Genomic DNA, 16987 nt, shown 5'->3' with positions numbered 1-16987 from the left:
ACCTGGGGCTCTGGGGCCCCAGAACCGAGAGACCACGGCCTCTTCTGGCTTGGCCACCAAGACGCTGCCTGGAGCCAGGCCCACTTAGCGCCTGGCAGCTGGGCTTCCTCCCACTGGGCATGTGATGCCCGCGAGCACTGCCGAGCACCCTGCCAGCACCAGTCAGGCGCTAATGAGGACTTCACACTGATCGGGCATCCGATCAGAGCCTGGCTGGGAGTTGGGGTGACCGTGGGCACAGCTGCCCCGCAGGCCGAAGGGCCCATGCATGGGCCAACTGAGCAGTGCCATTGGGCACCTGCTCCACGCGTGTTCCTGCAACCCTGCGGGGTGGCAGGAAGTGAGACCCAGCCAGAAACAGGTGTGGGCAGCATCATGGTTTCTACTCCCCAACAAGGGACGCTTCCCTGGCATCGGGGCCGAGACGTGGAGGACTCAGCATGGGTGCTCGCTCTGGGGAGTGGGTGCTACCCCACACGCATCTCCTGCACGCAGCCCAGCCAGGCTGTGTGGGTCGCAGAGATGGACGATGCTGTCAGGGGGCGCCAAGACCGGCCCCGCCGGACCAACCCGCAGCGGGCACCAGGCTATTGTGGGGACTGGTGCCGGGTCTGTCTCCCGGATCCCGCTTGGGCCCCAGGGAGGGGACAGGTCCCTTGGTCTCCAGTGTCTGCCCTGCCTGCCCCCTGGGCCCGGCCCTCGCAGGCGGCTGGACCCCCACGGCCCCGGGAGGGCTGGCGTGCTGCTGCCTGCCACATCAAGGGGCCATGAGGCTGGAAGTGCCCGTGGCCCCGGGCCCATTCCCCAGGGAAGCCTGAGGGTCACACACTTGGATAAGGAAGAGGACACCGAGGCTGGCCTGGGCCCAGGCCGGGCGGCTCTGGTTGCATGAGTTGGCTCCCAGCCCCCGAGGCAGGTGCAGGAGACAGACAGGCGGGCTGTGGCCCAGCAGGCCCCCTGCAGGTCCCCGAAGATGGCCCCCTCGGGCTCAGGGCAGGGGTGTCACCCAGGGGTCCCGGGGACTGGGGTCGGGGGTGGCCAGCTTCCCGCCTCTCCAAGGCTGGGGCCCACCTGCCCACTGACAGGCCTTTGCCCCCACACCCCCGGCGGCCAGACCCCATAGAGACCCTGCACGTCAGACCAGTTGCCCAGCAACGCCAACTCAGTCAGGGGTCCCCGGGGCCACGCAGAAAGGCTGGCCCCACCGCAGCTCAGCCACGGTGCGGGGAGCAGCGTGTGGGCCTCGAGGTGTTCACGCCCAGCGGTCAGCGGCAGGCCGGGTCCTCTGCCCTGGGGTCCCGCTGCCTGCAGGACGGCCCTGCTCCGCGCCCGCGCCGCCTCCCCTCCGCGTGGCCCCCGAGGCGGATGTCACCGGCTCCATTTTGGGCCAACCGGGCCCCCTCCCGGGCCAACCGACGGGAGTGCAACCGACGGCCTCCCCACGCCGCCTGTACCCTGGCTGGGGTCTGGGCGCCACGAGTGCGGGATGGGGACCCCTGGGCGCACCTGGCCGCTCGCTGGCACCGACCCCCCCGCCTGCCATCGCTCCGCCCAGGCCGCCTGGGGAGGGGTGTCGGGCCGGACGGCGGGCTGTGGCCCCGGAGCGGCCCGGGGGGACGTCGGTGACGCGAGCTCGGGGCTGCCTGAGTTGGGGGGCCTTGCCGGGCTCCTGGCACCAGGAATCAGAGAAGCGGTAACTGGATCTGGCCGAGGATCTGGCGGCCGCCGAGGGTGGAGGGCTGCGATCGGGTTGCGGCCTCACCGCGAGTTTTCCACCAGAAGGGCTGGGCTGGGGAGTGGGAGCCGCGTAGGCCCCTTGGACGGCGAGGAGAGGAGGGGAGAGCCCGCGTGGCCCGGGGCGGGAGGCGGGGCGCAGGGCCGGAGCCGAGGGCCTGGGGGCCGCCAGCACACGCGGGGAGGTGGTCAGGCGGGCGGGCGGAGCTCCCCACCCCTGTGCCCCGGGCTCCGGCCCGGCCCGCAGTCCAGGGGTGGCTGAAATCCAAGCTGAGGTAACAAAAGGCAGCCGCGTCCCTAAGCCGGAGCAACTCGGATCCGCCTCCCACCCGCCCTCGCAGCCGCGGCCAGAGGGCGGCAGGTCCATGAGGCCGGCGGGGCCTCCGGGGGACGCGCAGAGAGCCTCCCGGGCCACTCGGGGGGCGCGGGGCCGGGCCCGAAGATGCCCACCAACGGGCTGCACCAGGTGCTGAAGATCCAGTTCGGCCTCGTCAACGACGCCGACCGCTACCTGACCGCCGAGAGCTTCGGCTTCAAGGTCAACGCCTCGGCGCCCAGCCTCAAGAGGAAGCAGATGTGGGTGCTGGAGCCGGACCCGGGCCAGGGCAGCGCCGTGCTGCTCCGCAGCAGCCACCTGGGCCGCTACCTGTCCGCCGAGGAGGACGGGCGCGTGGCCTGCGAGGCCGAGCGGCCGGGCCGCGACTGCCGCTTCCTGGTCCTGCCGCAGCCCGACGGGCGCTGGGTGCTGCGGTCCGAGCCGCACGGCCGCTTCTTCGGCGGCACCGAGGACCGGCTGTCCTGCTTCGCCACGGCCATCTCCCCGGCCGAGCTGTGGACCGTGCACCTGGCCATCCACCCGCAGGCGCACCTGCTGAGCGTGAGCCGCCGGCGCTACGTGCACCTGTGCCCACAGGAGGACGAGATGGCGGCCGACAGCAACACCCCGTGGGGCGTGGACGCGCTCATCACCCTCATCTTCCAGAACCGCCAGTACTGCCTCAAGTCCTGTGACAGCCGCTACCTGCGCAGCGACGGCCGCCTGGTGTGGGAGCCCGAGGCCAGTGCCTGCTACACGCTCGAGTTCAAGGCGGGCAAGCTGGCCTTCAAGGACTGCGACGGCCGCTACCTGGCGCCCGCGGGGCCCGCAGGCTCGCTCAGGGCGGGGCGCAACACGCGGCCGGGCAAGGACGAGCTCTTCGACCTGGAGGAGAGTCACCCGCAGGTGGTGCTGCTGGCTGCCAACCGCCGCTACGTGTCGGTGCGGCAAGGTACCGGGGGCCCTGCGTGCGGGGGCGCCCTCAGGGGTCACGGGGCCCGGCGGTGGGGGGCAGTGCACGGTGCAGGCGGCTGAGGCGGCGGCTCCATCTGACGCCCCGAGCCCTGGGCCTGCTGGACGGACGGCGGCGCCCTGGGGGAGGCGGGCGAGGCCGGGGCCGCCACGGTGGGGGGGGGGGGCTGTGCCCCCGCTGCGCTGCCCCCTGCTCCCCTTCTCGTCTGCTCCATCTTCTGAACTTTACAGGAAAGTGGGGGCGGGGCGAGCACACTGTGGCCCTGGGCTGCAGCCCTGACTCAGAGCCCTCCGTGCCTGACCGGTGGGGATCCTCGTCCAACCAGGAGGGACCTTGAGGTCCCTCCAGGCTGGTGGCCTCGCCCGGGGCCTGGCTTCCTGGTGGAATGCGCTGTCGCTGCCTGGCAGGTGCAGCTCTGCGTCAGCCCCGCCTCGTGTGACCAGGAGCCTCCATACGTGACCACACGCCCCCCAGGTGAACCTGAGGTCCCGGAGTGGCCCCTAGCTGCCCCCACCTGGGCGCACAGACCTGGGAGTGGCCCGGCACGCCCTGACCTGGCCCACGGCCACCGCGAGTCCAGCTGGCAGGGGCCCAGCCAGGAGCACATGGGAGGGGCAGCCCCGCTGCGGCTCCGGGGTCCCCAAGGCCAGTCCTGCAGCGACGGGCATTCAGCGAACACCTCCCGGGCGCCCGTGTGGACCCCGGCCTGGTCTTGGGCCCCGACGGAGACCATGGGTCCTTGTCCTTCCCAGTCTAGCCGCACCGCGCTCCGGCCTGCAGGAGGCCCCGGGTGACTGTGGGATTCGGGGGAGGCGCTGGGCACGCAAGCACTTGTATGGGTGCAGGTGGCACGTGACGCGGTGGTGCTGGTGGGGACGGTGGTGGTGGTTGCTGCCCTGCTCGGACCGTCTCTGCCACGGGCCATTTCCCTGCTAAGGACGCGGCGTGCCTTCTGCTGTAGAGGTGGGGGCACCCACGTTGGCCTGCTCGGCCCTGTGCAATGACCCCGGGGCCTGTGACCTGCCCCCCGATGTTCAGATGTTGCCTTGGCGACGACAGCTGCAGGACATGGGTTGGGTCTTGGGGGAAGAGGCAGGCGGAGCTGGGGGCTCTGCGGATCCCAGCAATTTTGCTGGCCAGGCCGCCCCCAAGCCGTCTTGCTCCCCACCGGGTGTCTGGGAGCACCCCGGTTCTCCGTTCTCTCCACCCACCACCTTTTCTTGCTACCCCCTGAACCAGTCGGCTTCTTCCTGCTGCACTCACTGCCGGGCTTCATAGAAGTGGAAGTCTGGGGGTGATGGGGTCCCAGATGGACACGGTCGCCAGCTCAGGCCCGATCACGTGACCGAAGCATCACAGCTGCTGATGGGACGGTGGGGATGGCGCTGCCCCGGGCCGGGAGGAGCAGCCTCAGGCGCTGGTGGAGGACGGCAGGGCTCACCCCTCCGGTGCAGGCTGCCCTGCCCTCCTGGGGACCCTCGGGCCCCCTTTCCTCCCGCTCTGCCATCTGCACACAAGAGGAGGGCAGGGAGGTGACGACGGGCCTGGGAGTGAACCCCAGGCCCCAGCTGTGCCCTGGGCCGTGGGTGGGGGAAGACGAGGGAGCCCGCTGTGCCCACCCAGCAGCTTTGGAGGGGGGTTATAAATAGAGGCTGGTGTGGGTCCTGGGGCGCCAGGGCAGCAGCAGGCAGATTACCTGATGATTAGCACAGTGGGGGATTTGCTGGCACCGCGGGGCCTGGCTCCTGGGCTGCGGGGGGTCAGGCCGAGGCCCACAGGGAACGCAGTGTCGCGGCCTGCAGTGTGGCCACCCGGCCGCGCGGCTCCTGCCTCCGAGGAGCGCCTTCTAGATCTTAACTCCAAAGGGTTTGTTTTCTTTTTAAAGTATTTTATGTATTTATTCATGAGAGACATGGAGAGAGGCAGAGACCCAGGCAGAGGGAGAGGCAGGTCCGTGCAGGGAGCCTGATGCAGGACTTGATCCCGGGACCCCGGGGTCATGTCCTGGGCCAAAGGCAGATGCTCAACGGCAGAGCCCCCCGGGCGCCCCTTAACTCCAAAAGGCTCTGGAGGAGGCCCCTCTGCCGGCAGGTGCCCCAAGAGCCTGCTTTCCCCATCTTCCTGGCCCCCGCCCCCGCCCCCGCCCAGGGAGAGGCGTGAGGGGCTCCTGTCTCCTCCCGCAGGGGTCAACGTGTCAGCCAACCAGGACGAAGAGCTGCACCACGAGACCTTCCTGATGCAGATTGACGGCGACACGGGGAAGTGCACCTTCTATTCCAGCACAGGAGGCTACTGGACCCTGGTTGCCCACGGGGGCATCCAGGCCACGGCCACGCAGGTGTGAGTGTCCCCCCCCCGTCCTCCACCTGCACCCCCACCTCCCCCCGCCCCCAAGGACCGCAGCAGCAGTCCAGCCAGAAAAGAACCCCCACTGGGGCGAGGGGGGCTCTGAATGGTGGTGCGTGGTGCGGGCCAGCGGAAGGCTGGGCTCGGTGCTGGACCCGAGGGGGAGAGGAAAGCTTGGCCCTCAGCTCCCGACACCCTGCTGCCCTGAGGGGACCTCACCCTGACCTTCCCAGCTCTGCCAACACCATGTTTGAGGTGGAGTGGCGCGGCCGGCGGGTGGCCCTCAAGGCCAGTAACGGGCGCTACGTGTGCATGAAGAAGAACGGACAGCTGGCGGCCGTCAGTGATTTTGTGGGTGAGCAGTCGCCACGTGTCCTGGGGACCCGGGGCCGGGCCTCTCCCGGGGGACGGCACCTGCCCACACCCCGCCTCTAAGAGCTGGTCCCTCCGCCGGCAAGTGCCCCGACCTCACCGCTGGAGGTAACTGCTCCCGACGGCGAGGAGCCGGAGCCCTGGGCACCTACCGCCACATAGAGGCACCTGGGCTTGTGTCACCGGCGGCTGCGGCCTTTTGTGCCCCGGGGCCCCACCGCCCACCCTAACCCCGCCGGCGGCCCGACCCCGACCCCCCAGGTGAGGACGAGGAGTTCATCCTCAAGCTCATCAACCGGCCCATCCTCGTGCTCCGGGGCCTCGATGGCTTCGTCTGCCACCGCCGCGGCTCCAACCAGCTGGACACCAACCGCTCGGTCTACGACGTCTTCCACCTGAGCTTCAGCGACGGCGCCTACCAGATCCGAGGTGGGCCCCGGGGTGGCGGGGGAGCGCAGGGTGGGGGGCCACCCGGTGCCCCTGCCGACCCGCCCTCGCCCCCAGGCCGCGGCGGCGGGTTCTGGAACACCGGCAGCCACGGCAGCGTGCGCAGCGACGGCGAGCGCCCCGAGGACTTCCTATTCGAGTTCCGGGGCCAGGGCCGCCTGGCCATCCGCGCCCGGGGCGGCAAGTACCTGCGCGGCGGCGCCTCGGGGCTGCTGCGGGCCGACGCCGACGCGCCCGTGGGGCTCGCGCTCTGGGAGTACTGAGCCTGCAACACGGCCTGGCGGCTCCGGGGCCTGCGGGCCGGGTGGCGGCCACTGGGGTCTCGGGGGGCTCCTGGGCGGCGTCCTAGGCAATGCCCCAAGCACCTGGGGACAGGGCCCCCCAGCCCAGCAGGCGGGCTCCAGGCCTCCTGCTACCCCCCTCTCGTTGCCCCACGCAGGTTGGATGCCAGGGCAAGGTCTGCGGCTCCCCAGCCCCCAAGGACCCCCACCCCGGCCGGTGCCTCCTGGGTGAGCTGCGTGACCCAGGGCATCAGAGGGGAGAGCCCAGGGGGAGATGCAGACCCCGGGAGTCACGTGCCCTAGAGCCTGAAGGGAGGCGCCCATCCAAGCTGCTCCCCTGGCCTGGGTCCCGAAACCCCCCAGCAGGGGCCACGGTGGGTCAGTGAGGACTGTGGCGCGCTCGCAGGGTGGGGATCCAGGCGCATGTGCAGACCACAGCGGGAAGACCCCCCGACCCACACCCCCCAGCCTGGCCTGCTCCTCACCTCACTGCCCTCCTCCTGCGAGTCCCCAGTGTGCCCCCCTGGGAGGACCCACCCAGAGCCCTGAGGCAGCGGCAACAGCCACAGCCTGTGCTGCCCCCTGCTGGCACTCGGGGTAGGGCTTGGGGTCACCTGCTCAGGCGCCCCAAGGTGACAGCCAGTGACCACAGTGTGAGGATCCCATCGGGAGCCCCAACCTGCCCCGTTGACCAGTGTGAGAATCCCGCTGGCGTCCCCAACGCCCCTCGCTGACCACAGTGTGAGGATCCCGCTGGGGTCCCCGAACCCCCTGCTGACGCCATGGCGCGCCTGCCCATAGACACTTGCTGAGGAGAGCACGCGCGGCCGGGGAGGAGAGGCAGGAAGAGGGCCTGGGGGGCTGCAGGAGGGGCCAGCTGGGGGTTCATGGCAGGCTGGGACCGGGTGAGGGGGCCACGCCGGGGGTGAGGAGCCCCATGCAGCAGAAGCTGGCGAGGGACACCTGGAGCCGTGGGACGTCCCGTCCCTGATGGGGCGCTGGCAGGGCACCCAGCAGAGGCTCCCCGCGGATCTGCCGCTGCCCTGAGCATCCGGCTGGGCCGAGGCCCGTCCTATGGCCTGTGTCCCACTGGTCCTCACCCCACTACGGTCCCCCCTCGGTTGTGAAGGTTCCATGTGACTCCACTGTACTTCCTGTCACCTGTCAGGCGTCCCTGGGGTTCTCCTTTTCTGGAGACTAGGTGGTGGGCCCTGAATGACGGCCCCACACCTGCCCCGCCCTCCAGGGGCCTCCTGCCAGCTGCAGAAGCGCCCCTTCCCACTGCTGCTCCAGCCCTGGGAGGACCAGTGCCCAGGCGTCCCCGGGGGCAACAGCTGCGCGGTGGGGATCAGAGGCAGCCCAGCAAGCCCCAGGGGCCAAGGGAGGAGGTACCACCGCCCCCCACCCCCCAGCGTGGACTCCGTGTAGCCACCCCCACTCTCCTGGCTCTGATGGGGAGCACCCACTGGGAGATGGCTCGGTCCTCCCACACCCTCAAGGCCTGGTGGGCACTTCGGCCCAGCGCTGGGGGACTCCCTACTGGCTCCTACGACCATGGAAAGGCCAACACAAGGTTCACCCAAGTGTACCTGAGGGACCCCAGAAATGCAGCTGAAACTGCCCCCCCCCCCCAATAAAACACACAGCGGAAACTGAGTTCAACACGAAGAACAGACTTGTCCTGGGGCAGGGGGTGCCTCGCGGCTCCCGCACGCACAGGAGAGCACCATGTCCATGTCTAAGTCCAAAAGGAGGGTCACCCCCCCAGATGCTAAAAGCACCAGCACCAGAGTGGAGCCACAGCCCAGGCTGAGGGGCCCTGGATACCGCGCACAGTGCAAGGCGCGGGTGCAGCCCCGGCCGGAGGCACCTGTGTGATGTGCTCAAGCCACGGGGGAACGTGGTCCCAGCTGGTGACCTTGGCAGCTGCACAGGGGCAGGGCTGAGGTCCCGGAGGGGTGGGGGCAAGACGGTGTGTGCGCGGGTGAGTGGGGGCCAGAGTGGTAGGAACGGCCCCGGCCACAGAAATGAACCCACCCCAAGTCCCACACCGACATGTTCTGTGGCCCCAGCCCCGTCTCCAGGGCCTGACATCTGGATGGAGGGGTGTCGCTGAGCCACCCCAGGGCTCCAGTGCCATGACCAGGTTCAGTGGGGAGCCGTGGGCAGGTGCTGAAAGAAGAGGAATGATGCGGGCGGACTGGGTGGGGAGCGAGGGCAGGGCCCCGTGCCCGCGTGGACACCTCCCTGAGCGCCTGTAACCCACGTGCGGCCGGTGCCCTTGTCCTGTGCGGCGGCCAAGCTCAGCTGCCTCCCCCACTCCCCACGGCGACACCAGGGTCAGGAGCCGGGCAGCAGCCGCTCATGTCCTGGGCTTTCCTCCCCAAGACCACGTGGGCACCGTGGTGGGACGGACAGGCCCTGCAGGCATCACACCAGGAGGAGGCTGGGACTCCGCAGCTGCCTGTACACTTGCAGGAGCTTCTCGGCAGTGGTGCAGGAGCTGGCTTCGTCCTCTGTGCACAGCCGGTCCCGAAGGGTCTGCACCTCCTGCAGCAGCGCCTGGAGGGGGGGCAGCAAGGGCTCGGACCCCGCCTTCCTGCCGGGCACCCCTCTGGGGACTCCCATCATGCACAAACCCTATGGGCTGTAGCAGGTGACCCAGGACTGCATGGGACGTGCAGCCAGGCCCCCAAGTCCCCTCAGGACGGAAGCGAACAGCTGGGGTGAGGGGGACCCCCTCCCCAGGGGACAGAAGGGTCCTAGTGGAGGCGGACAGCCATGAGGAGTGAGGAGCAGAGTCCTCTGGCTGAGCACTGGGCAGCCCGCAGTGCTGGGTGACCCATGACGCGGGTGTGTGAGCCCAGAGAAGCCTGGCTGGGGGCGGTCCCTGCTGGCCAGGCCGCTGGGAGGCCCCGGGGACAGGAGCCAAGGGGCCTCACCTCGTGGTTGGCGTGGATCTGGCGGAGATACTGCACACGGATGTCAGGCGGGCTGCAGCTCTGGGCAGCCTGCTGCACAACCATCCTCTGGGGAGACAGGGGCAGGGGCTGCAGAGGACGCTTCCCACCCCTCTGACCTCAGCCCTGCTCCGCCACCTCCGAGGCCCCTGTGCCTCTTCCACTCCAGCCCTCGCCTGACAGAGAGGTACCTGGCAGTCACCTGCTCCTCAGTCCTGGCTGCTGCTCCCCGCGGGGGCCACCCAAACCGCCCCAGTGGCACATGCACTCGGCATGGCCCCCCTTGGGGCTGCTGCCTGTCCCACATTCTGGGGGAAGCCCAGGCAGCTCCTGGGGGCTCAGATCCGAGTGCCCAGACAGGCTCAGGCGGTGAGGCCCCGCCAGGCTCTGTGGCTACCACCCACCTGGCAGGTCCCCAAAACTGAGGAGCCAAGAGAACATGTGCTGGTTCTCAAGGGTGCTCCTGTTCCGGGGAGCACGATGTCCGCTGGCAGAGGAGGGCCCATGGCCTGCGGCCCCCTCACAGATTCCTGCGGGGGCACCCAGCCTCCCCGTTAGCCGCCAAACCATGGCCCCCAAATCCACATGCGCAAGTGCGGCCCCAGCAGCTCAGCACGTGACTGCACTGGGACTGCACTGCACTTGCCAACGAGGCAGGAGGAGCGCACGCGGTGCGCCCCAAGTCTGAGGGGGAGCAATGAGGACAAGCAGTCAGGACAGACGAAGAACAGCTCTGTCCGCACGTGGCCGTGGGGAGAGGCCTCGGCCCACAGCACTGAACTCCTGTTGCCCAAGGTGGTCACACCTCCCCCTGGCACACGCTCTGGCTGCCGTGCCCGGCAGGGTCTGGGATGCGGAGACACCATCTGAGGCGCCGGCCTCTCTGGGCAGAAGGAACGGGAACCAGTCTGGGGACCGGGTGTCCCTGCTGGGAGAGCCCCGCTGACAGCCTGCAGTGTTGCAACTATAGTCCCGAGTGGCACGCGCCACACTGCGCTCATCGTGGAGCCGCACGGGGTGACCGCAGGGGACACGGGCTCCTGAGTGGCACCCACGCCCTGGGCGCACCGGGGTGTCGATACCAGCAGCACTCAGGGCCTCGTCAAAGCCTAAAAGCCTAGACTGCGGGTCCTCCGATTCTCAGGGTCTGGGGCAAGCCTGGGAGTGTGCATGGCCAGTTCCCAGGGGAGGCTGATGGCCGCCCCCGCAGAGTCCTCTGGGGCCAAGGCCACAGGCAGAACCAGTGGCGGGGGGGGGCGGGGAACGGACTGGCTGGCCACGTGGCTGCTGGCTGCTACACCAGGTGGGGTGGCCCTACTCTCGCTTTCCCAACAGAGATGCGGAGACTCAGGGTGCAGATGCCTCGGCCTGGGACCCACGCCAGGCACCCAGCCCCGGCGCATGGCCTCTCCGCACAACCTCTGCTTGGCCAGGCAAGGGCAGGGACCCACGGCTGACTGTGACGGAGAACACGCACCGTCCTCTGTCACAGGAGCGCAAGGGCTGCCAGCACAGCAGGGACAGCTCCTGTTACTGAAGGGCAACCCGCAGAGCTCCCCCACGGCCACCCCGCTGCCTATAGCTCTCCTGCATGACACAGACACGCAGGAGCAGAGAGAAGGAGGGACGGTCCCGCGACCCCCACGCAGGCAGCCACGCCCCTGCAGCCCCGAGTCCCTCCCCCCACCGCCTCCCCCGACTTCCCAAGCAGGCCCACCTACCTGCAGACGCCCAATGACAGCGTGGTGAGCCTTGCACAGGGTGGCCAAAGAGGAGCTCTCCACTTGGATCTCTACGGCCTGCAAGGGCCCTGCTGCACACACCTGGGTCACGGTCACCTATAACACGGGAGGAGTCTTACCACCCACACCCAGCCCCGTCCCACCCTGAGGGCAGCTCGACCTGTCCCCAAGAGGCCCTGGGGACCCCAGTCCTCTTCCCTCGGAATCTAGACTCATGACCCTCACTGGACAAGGAAGTGACTGTGCCTGCTTCACCGTGGACAGTCCCTGCCTGGACCACCCTGCGGCCCACACTGGGCATCCCGGGTCCCAACAGCAGGGCCAGGGTTTCAGATGTGGAACAGGGAGCTGGCTGGGTGATCAATCAGCCACTTGCTCCCCAGAACATCCCAACCCCACAAAGCCGAAGCTAAAACCCCGACAGGGATGGGCCGTGGGCCAGGATGTGCAAGGCCCCAGGGGCCTGGGCATTTTAGGAAGACCAAGAGCACCTGGCCATTTCCAGCACCTGTGATGCAGGGCCCAGAACCAGGGCCCAGGGACGCCCCAACCTAGACATGATGGCCTGGCCTGAAAGGCTGTGCAGGGGCCGGCCCACCGCCTCAGGGACACGTGTCCTGGCAGCCTGGGCGGCTCCGCAAAAACCCAGTGCTCGGTCATAAGAGTCTGCTGGACATGGCCTGGGCCTGCCAGCAGGAGCACCTCAGGGAGGAACGAGTGTGGAGAGCGAGGGGCCAGAGCACCAGCAGTCCCCGCTCAGGGACTGGAGTCAGTGGGCGATGCCCTGGGGTACAGACCACCGCTAAGCAGTGCCGGGGCACCTGGCCACGAACACCTCCAGCGCGGGGGGTGGGGGCCCACGTGTGAAGGACAGGCCGGTCCCCACAGGAACACCCCAGCGCCACAGAGGCCGCTCCAGCACAGCCATGCCCCAGGCGCGTGTCAGAAACCCTGGCCAGGCAGATGACCCGTGCCTTGACACCTTCAATCAGCCCTGAGATGCCACGCGGAGAACCACTACCATACAGGCCCATTCCCCCTGGGCGCTGACCCCTGCTTGCCTCTCGGATGGTGAGGTGGACCTCGGTGCCATCTGGGGCCACTCCCTGGATGGAGGACAGTGGTCGGGTCCTCACGGCCTCCAGCGCGGTGTTCTCGGCGAGGAGCCACTGCAGGGTGGCACAGCACAGGGACGTGGCTGGTGGACAGGGGCGGCGCAGTGAGCTCCGGTGGGTCCTGGGAGAGGGTGGGGCCCCGTGTCCACAGGCCCTGGGGCCAAGTGAGACCACTCAGCAACACCAACCTGAGTGACTGGGCCCCAAGGCGGCCCTCAGCAGCTCTGCTGACACCTTGATCGTAGCCACCGACGGGGGCAGGAACTTGGCCCACAGGGAAGCAGGTTCCGCTGGCTCACCGTGCGGCCCGAGGAGAGCTCCCAAGAAGGTGTCCACAGGGTCGCAAGCGGGGCCCAGTAGGCTGGCAGCCTGCGTGTGGGGTGCAGCCAGGCCAGGGAAGCGCAGGCACTGCAGCAAGTCCACGGTGTGCTCGCTCAGGGGCAGGCAGATGCCGTCCTGCTCGGGCAGCACGGCGGGGGGGCCCTCATCCAAACAGGAGTCTTTGAAAGACTCTGAAGGGGCCAGGGCCTCGCCCACGACCTCCCTGAGGCTGTAGTGTAGCGCGCAAGACACCGTCACGGGCAGGTCCAGGGCGCCATCCTCACCAGGGCCCAGTGGCAGCGTCACTTCCCGCCGATCGCCAGGGCCCAGCTGGTCCACGGGGATGGTGTAGGTGGTGGCCGAGCCAGCCACGTCTGGGTCTGGGGCTTGCGAGCTGGTCAGCACCTGCACACACAAGGCCCAGCCCCGGTCCAGACGGAAGCCGCTGTCGTTCTGCAGCCGGAGGGTGGCCGTCAGCACATCCCGCAGCTGCAGGCGGCTCCAGGCCGTGCTGGTGGTGCAGGAGATGGGCCTGGGGCCCTCCCGGCTGGCCAGCAGGATGCAGCTCACATTCATGGCTTCGTTGAGGCATGTCAGGGTTTTGTTCCGCTGGTCGACTGCCTTCTTCAGGGAAGATACCCTGGAAAGAACACGCGTGCGCCGAGGGCGGGGAAGGTGGTGGGGGCCTGGTCCCTGCTCCCGGGAGTGGAAGGCACCAGAACCTCGCTCCCGGACACACATCCGTGAGGAGCCAGCACCACCTGAGGGCAGCACTCCGGTCCCGCCCAGCCACCTGGCCTGACGCCTTCTCTCGGGTGGTGGGACCACAGCAGCCAGAGGACGGAGCTGACCCGGCGCACACTTCCAGCGCCAACGGGTCAGGGCTGCGTGGGCCGGTGGTGTCCGCGGGGGGGCTGGCCTCCTCGCCGCGTCCCGCCGCACTGAACTGGCCCCGGCGCTCCTCCGTGATGGCCCAGAGGGCGGCAGGTACCACAGCCCCAGCCACAGGGCACCAGAGCCCACCCACGCACTTGGGCCATGCAGAAGGGCCGCTGAGGGTGGCGGGAGCCCGCTTCCCCGCCGGGTCAGAGCAAAGAGCCGCTGGGACCGGGAGGGGGCGAGAAGGGGCCGGCAGGCGGGCTCTAGGGGGCGGCGGCGTCCCTTCACCTTCCCACCGGCGTAGCCCCGGCCTGTCCGAGCTGCAGGCTGCGCGGCCGCTCACCTCTCAGACACAGTGCCGATGTCACACAGCAGCTCCTTAATCTTCTGGCCGCTGTTGGCCACGGTGGCTCTGCCGGGACACGGCGCGTCGGAGGTCAGGGCCAGGCTGCAGATCATGAGGCGGCCCCCAGCGGACAGGGCCAGGAGCCTGGCGCCCCCTGGAGAGGCACGGCCACGGGCCGGTCAGTGGGCGGGGAGGGGCTCATCCTCAGGGGCCAGTGCCCCAGGGAGAAAGGCAGGCCCCGGACACGGCCCTGAGGAGCCCCGCACGCGCGCGTGGGCCGCGGAGAGCCATCGAAGGGGCCGCCTTGGTGGGGCTGCCCCCAGGGCTGCATGGGAAGGGCGCCGCACTCACTGGGGCCTTTCTGGAAGCCTGCTGTCCCTAGCATCCTCCCGTCCCCGTCCCCACCCCTGGGCCCCGCCTCCCGCAGCCGTCTGGCATCTCCCACAGGCCAAGGCATGGCAGCCAGAACGGCGGGTACGGAGCCCGTACGTGGTGCTGCCATGTACTCGGCCTCTCACCCGACATCAAGCACTGACCCCTGTGGCTTTGCAGGCCTCGTGGGCCATCTGGACAACTGCGTGCGCTGGAGGAGGGTGGCTCTGTCCTTGCCCCATGGCGCCGGGCAAACACGGCTCCAGCCCTCTCTGGGCTCTGTCCGGGTACAGAGCGGGCCGGAAGCGGGCCCCACGGGAAGCGGGGCAGGTGTTTGCTAGCCTTCAGAAATGCCAGGGCTTAACTGGAAGTGATGTGGACTTCCCTGGACTGCCCGTCATAGCCCTGTCACGGACAGATGCCCTTGCCTGGGCCACCAGGTGCAGCCCCACCCCCAGCCACACAAGACACCAGACCAGGCACACCCTGGCCCTGAGACAAGGCGCGCCAGGTGCCGAGCTATGGCAGCTGGGAAGCCCGCCCATCAGGTGTGCGAGACACGGGAACAAAGCAAGGTGAGGGGGACAGGCCAGTTCACGGGACAGGAGACAGCCACCCGTTACGTCCCACCCCCACCATGACAGGCTGCGGGGTCTCAGGTTCTAATAGCAGCTTGTACCTTCAGGCATCTCGGACAACACAGACAGGGTGACGACACTGCAGATGCCTAAGCTGGTGGGACACAGCGGAGATGGCAGGCCTCCCGGGCCCCCGTCGGGCTGCTCGGGCCTCCAGGGGGCGCCTCCCGCAGCCAGGTCCACGACACATAGCTCTGAGGGGGTGCTATAGTACACTCGGCCCCCTGCGCCACAAGCCGCACAGAGCACGGGCCCTGGGAGCCTGCACTCCCGCAGGTCTGGCACCAGGTTCCCTACCTCAGCCCAGCTGGCCCTAATGGCCAGGATCCGGCCGTGGTGACCGAGTGCCACGAGGCAGTCAGGGTGTGTGTCCTCAGCCGATGACTCGGTCTTCAAGGCCCCAATGAAAACAACGGGTTCCTCCAGGTGATGGAGGATCTTGACGAGGGCCTTTGGGTCACCAGGGGACAACCTTGAGGTGACCAGGGTCTTCAAGACCACACAGCAGAGCTGGCCATCGGGGAGGCCACAGACGATCACGGGTGATTCCAGGAGGGAGGCATCAACTCCAAAGAGTAGCCCAAAGAGGGCCTGTTCCAGCGTGAAGCCCCCGGAGCCCCGCACGTGGCCGTGCAGCGCGCTGCTACCCGGCGGTGACACGCAGCACAGCACCGGCAGGGAGCGAGGGGCTGCGGGCTCCCCAAGGGTCCCAGCCAGGGGGCTGGAGGTGGACAACTCCACCTCGCCGACTTGGCCTCCGGGTCTAGCGTCATTCCCTGGACGGGGACACTCAAACAGCTGTACCTTCCACCGGGCAGGGCCTTGTACCAGGGTGACAAGCATGTTGTCGACCACGGTGAAAGCACACAGAGTGGTGTTGGGGAGGATGCAGGCCTCCGGGTCCACGGGGATCACGGTGCAAGGGGGCTCACCGTTCGCACTGTCCTCGCTGTCCCTGTCCTCCCCGTCACCTTGGCTCACGGACCTTCAAAAACCAGGGAACCGCTAGTCAGAAGGCTCGCAAGCTCTTGTACCCGCACGGCGTCACTGAGCACACTGGGCCTGGAGTCTCCCGGGGAGTGACCTCAGTGACCAGGACAGCCCCTCGTCAGAAGGCCCACCCGGGGGCAGCTGGCCCGCCGCACTACCTCCCAGCTGCCCACGGACCACTGTCATCGGCACCAGTCACCCCAGGACACACATGCAATGGAATGTATCGGGCTTTGAGAAATGGGGCTCAGAAGCAAATTCTCATGGGTGCAGACCTGTAAGACCCCCAAGGCCTAGTCTGTGAACCGCACCCTCTCCCTTTTCCAGTCCTGAGCCAGCAACGGGCAGGAATCTGCGTCTAGGCTCTGCACTGGTGCACGGGGGGGCGGCCCCTCTAACCACTGGCCGGGGCTCAGGGTGCTTTGGCTGACGGCTAACCACACAGCCCCGTGCAAAAGGGGGATCCCGCCCCTGCCTCGGGTGCACACTGCAGCCAGATGCTCGTTTCCTGTGGATTCTGCAGGAGCGGGAGGCTGCTGGAGGGGCACCCCGGGCTTCAGCGCCGGCCCTGAGCCTTCCGGCCCTGGGGGGCCCTGGCCCAGTGCCCCGAGGCCCCAGCACGCGCGGCCCCGCCCCGGGTCACCTGCTCGCCTGGCCCAGCGCCAAGCCGTAGATGCCCTTGCGGGCGCACAGCACGTAGAGCGTCCTGCGGGGGCGCGACAGCTCCAGGTGCCACACCTGCCCGGGGAGCCGGTACGCGGCCTGGACGCGGGGGAAGGAAGGCGGCGTCAGGCCAGCGCCTCCGGGGCCCGCGCCCCGCCGCCCCCCCGCCCCCCCGGCGCTCACGGTCAGCAGCCGCCCCTCCTGGTCGTACACGTAGACCAGCTCGCGCCCGGTGGACACGAAGAGCTCGGCCCCGCGGCACAGCACGTGCGGCTTGCCCGCCGCCGGGCCCCCGAGCGGGCAGCGGAAGGCCGCCAGGTAGTCCACCCGCGGCGCCGGGCGGGCCATGCTGCGGGCGGGGGCGCTTTACGGCCGCCCACGTCGCGGCGCGACCTCCACCGTAAAGCGGCCCGGCGGGGCGTGGCGGGGGCGTGGCCCGGGCTCCGCGGCGCGGGTTGCTGGGGTGACGGCGGGAACCCCAGGCCCGGCTGC

The 16987-nt window shown here is 69.1% G+C and overlaps 2 protein-coding genes across 9 annotated transcripts; one reads left to right on the top strand and one right to left on the bottom strand.

The window, feature by feature from the left end:
• Positions 1-1897: 1897 nt before the first annotated feature.
• Positions 1898-8125, top strand: FSCN2 (fascin actin-bundling protein 2, retinal). 2 transcript variants are annotated; one of them, XM_049113845.1, is made up of 6 exons: positions 1898-3002; positions 5207-5363; positions 5603-5724; positions 6003-6170; positions 6246-6368; positions 6628-8125. In XM_049113845.1, the coding sequence occupies exons 1-6, from the start codon at positions 2177-2179 to the stop codon at positions 6699-6701; spliced, it is 1470 nt and encodes a 489-aa protein (XP_048969802.1). In that variant the 5' UTR covers positions 1898-2176; the 3' UTR covers positions 6702-8125. The 2 variants fall into 2 exon arrangements, with proteins under 2 accessions (XP_048969802.1, XP_025324080.3); XM_025468295.3 differs by having other exon boundaries at positions 6246-8125.
• A 1-nt stretch (position 8126) lies between these two features.
• FAAP100 (FA core complex associated protein 100) lies at positions 8127-16863 on the bottom strand. 7 transcript variants are annotated; one of them, XM_025468291.3, is made up of 9 exons: positions 16679-16859; positions 16476-16594; positions 14884-15827; positions 13830-13986; positions 12475-13247; positions 12233-12369; positions 11151-11267; positions 9412-9498; positions 8127-9031 (listed from the first exon to the last, which is right to left on the bottom strand). In XM_025468291.3, the coding sequence occupies exons 1-9, from the start codon at positions 16841-16843 to the stop codon at positions 8900-8902; spliced, it is 2631 nt and encodes an 876-aa protein (XP_025324076.3). In that variant the 5' UTR covers positions 16844-16859; the 3' UTR covers positions 8127-8899. The 7 variants fall into 7 exon arrangements, 6 of the variants coding, with proteins under 6 accessions (XP_025324076.3, XP_025324078.3, XP_025324077.3 ...); XM_025468293.3 differs by having other exon boundaries at positions 8891-9031; positions 12233-12340; positions 16679-16861; XM_025468292.3 differs by having other exon boundaries at positions 8891-9031; positions 12223-12369; positions 16679-16860.
• Between the last annotated feature and the right edge of the window lie 124 nt (positions 16864-16987).

This window comes from Canis lupus, chromosome 9 (assembly GCF_003254725.2).
Source record: "Canis lupus dingo isolate Sandy chromosome 9, ASM325472v2, whole genome shotgun sequence".
NCBI lineage: Eukaryota > Metazoa > Chordata > Mammalia > Carnivora > Canidae > Canis > Canis lupus.
Note: the sequence above shows the minus strand (reverse complement) of the source record. Positions and strands in the feature narration are given on the sequence as shown.

Bases quoted from the DNA above. Each gene is read 5' to 3' on its own strand.
- FSCN2 (XM_025468295.3), top strand. From the start codon at position 2,177: ATGCCCACCAACGGGCTGCACCAGGTGCTGAAGATCCAGTTCGGCCTC. The intron at 3,003-5,206 runs GTACCGGGGGCC...CTCCTCCCGCAG, and splicing joins CTACGTGTCGGTGCGGCAAG to GGGTCAACGTGTCAGCCAAC. The intron at 5,364-5,602 runs GTGAGTGTCCCC...TGACCTTCCCAG, and splicing joins CAGGCCACGGCCACGCAGGT to CTCTGCCAACACCATGTTTG.
- FAAP100 (XM_025468291.3), bottom strand. From the start codon at position 16,843: ATGGCCCGCCCGGCGCCGCGGGTGGACTACCTGGCGGCCTTCCGCTGC. The intron at 9,499-11,150 runs GTAGGTGGGCCT...CTGTCTCCCCAG, and splicing joins CTGTCATTGGGCGTCTGCAG to AGGATGGTTGTGCAGCAGGC. The intron at 9,032-9,411 runs GTGAGGCCCCTT...CCCCCCCTCCAG, and splicing joins AGATCCACGCCAACCACGAG to GCGCTGCTGCAGGAGGTGCA.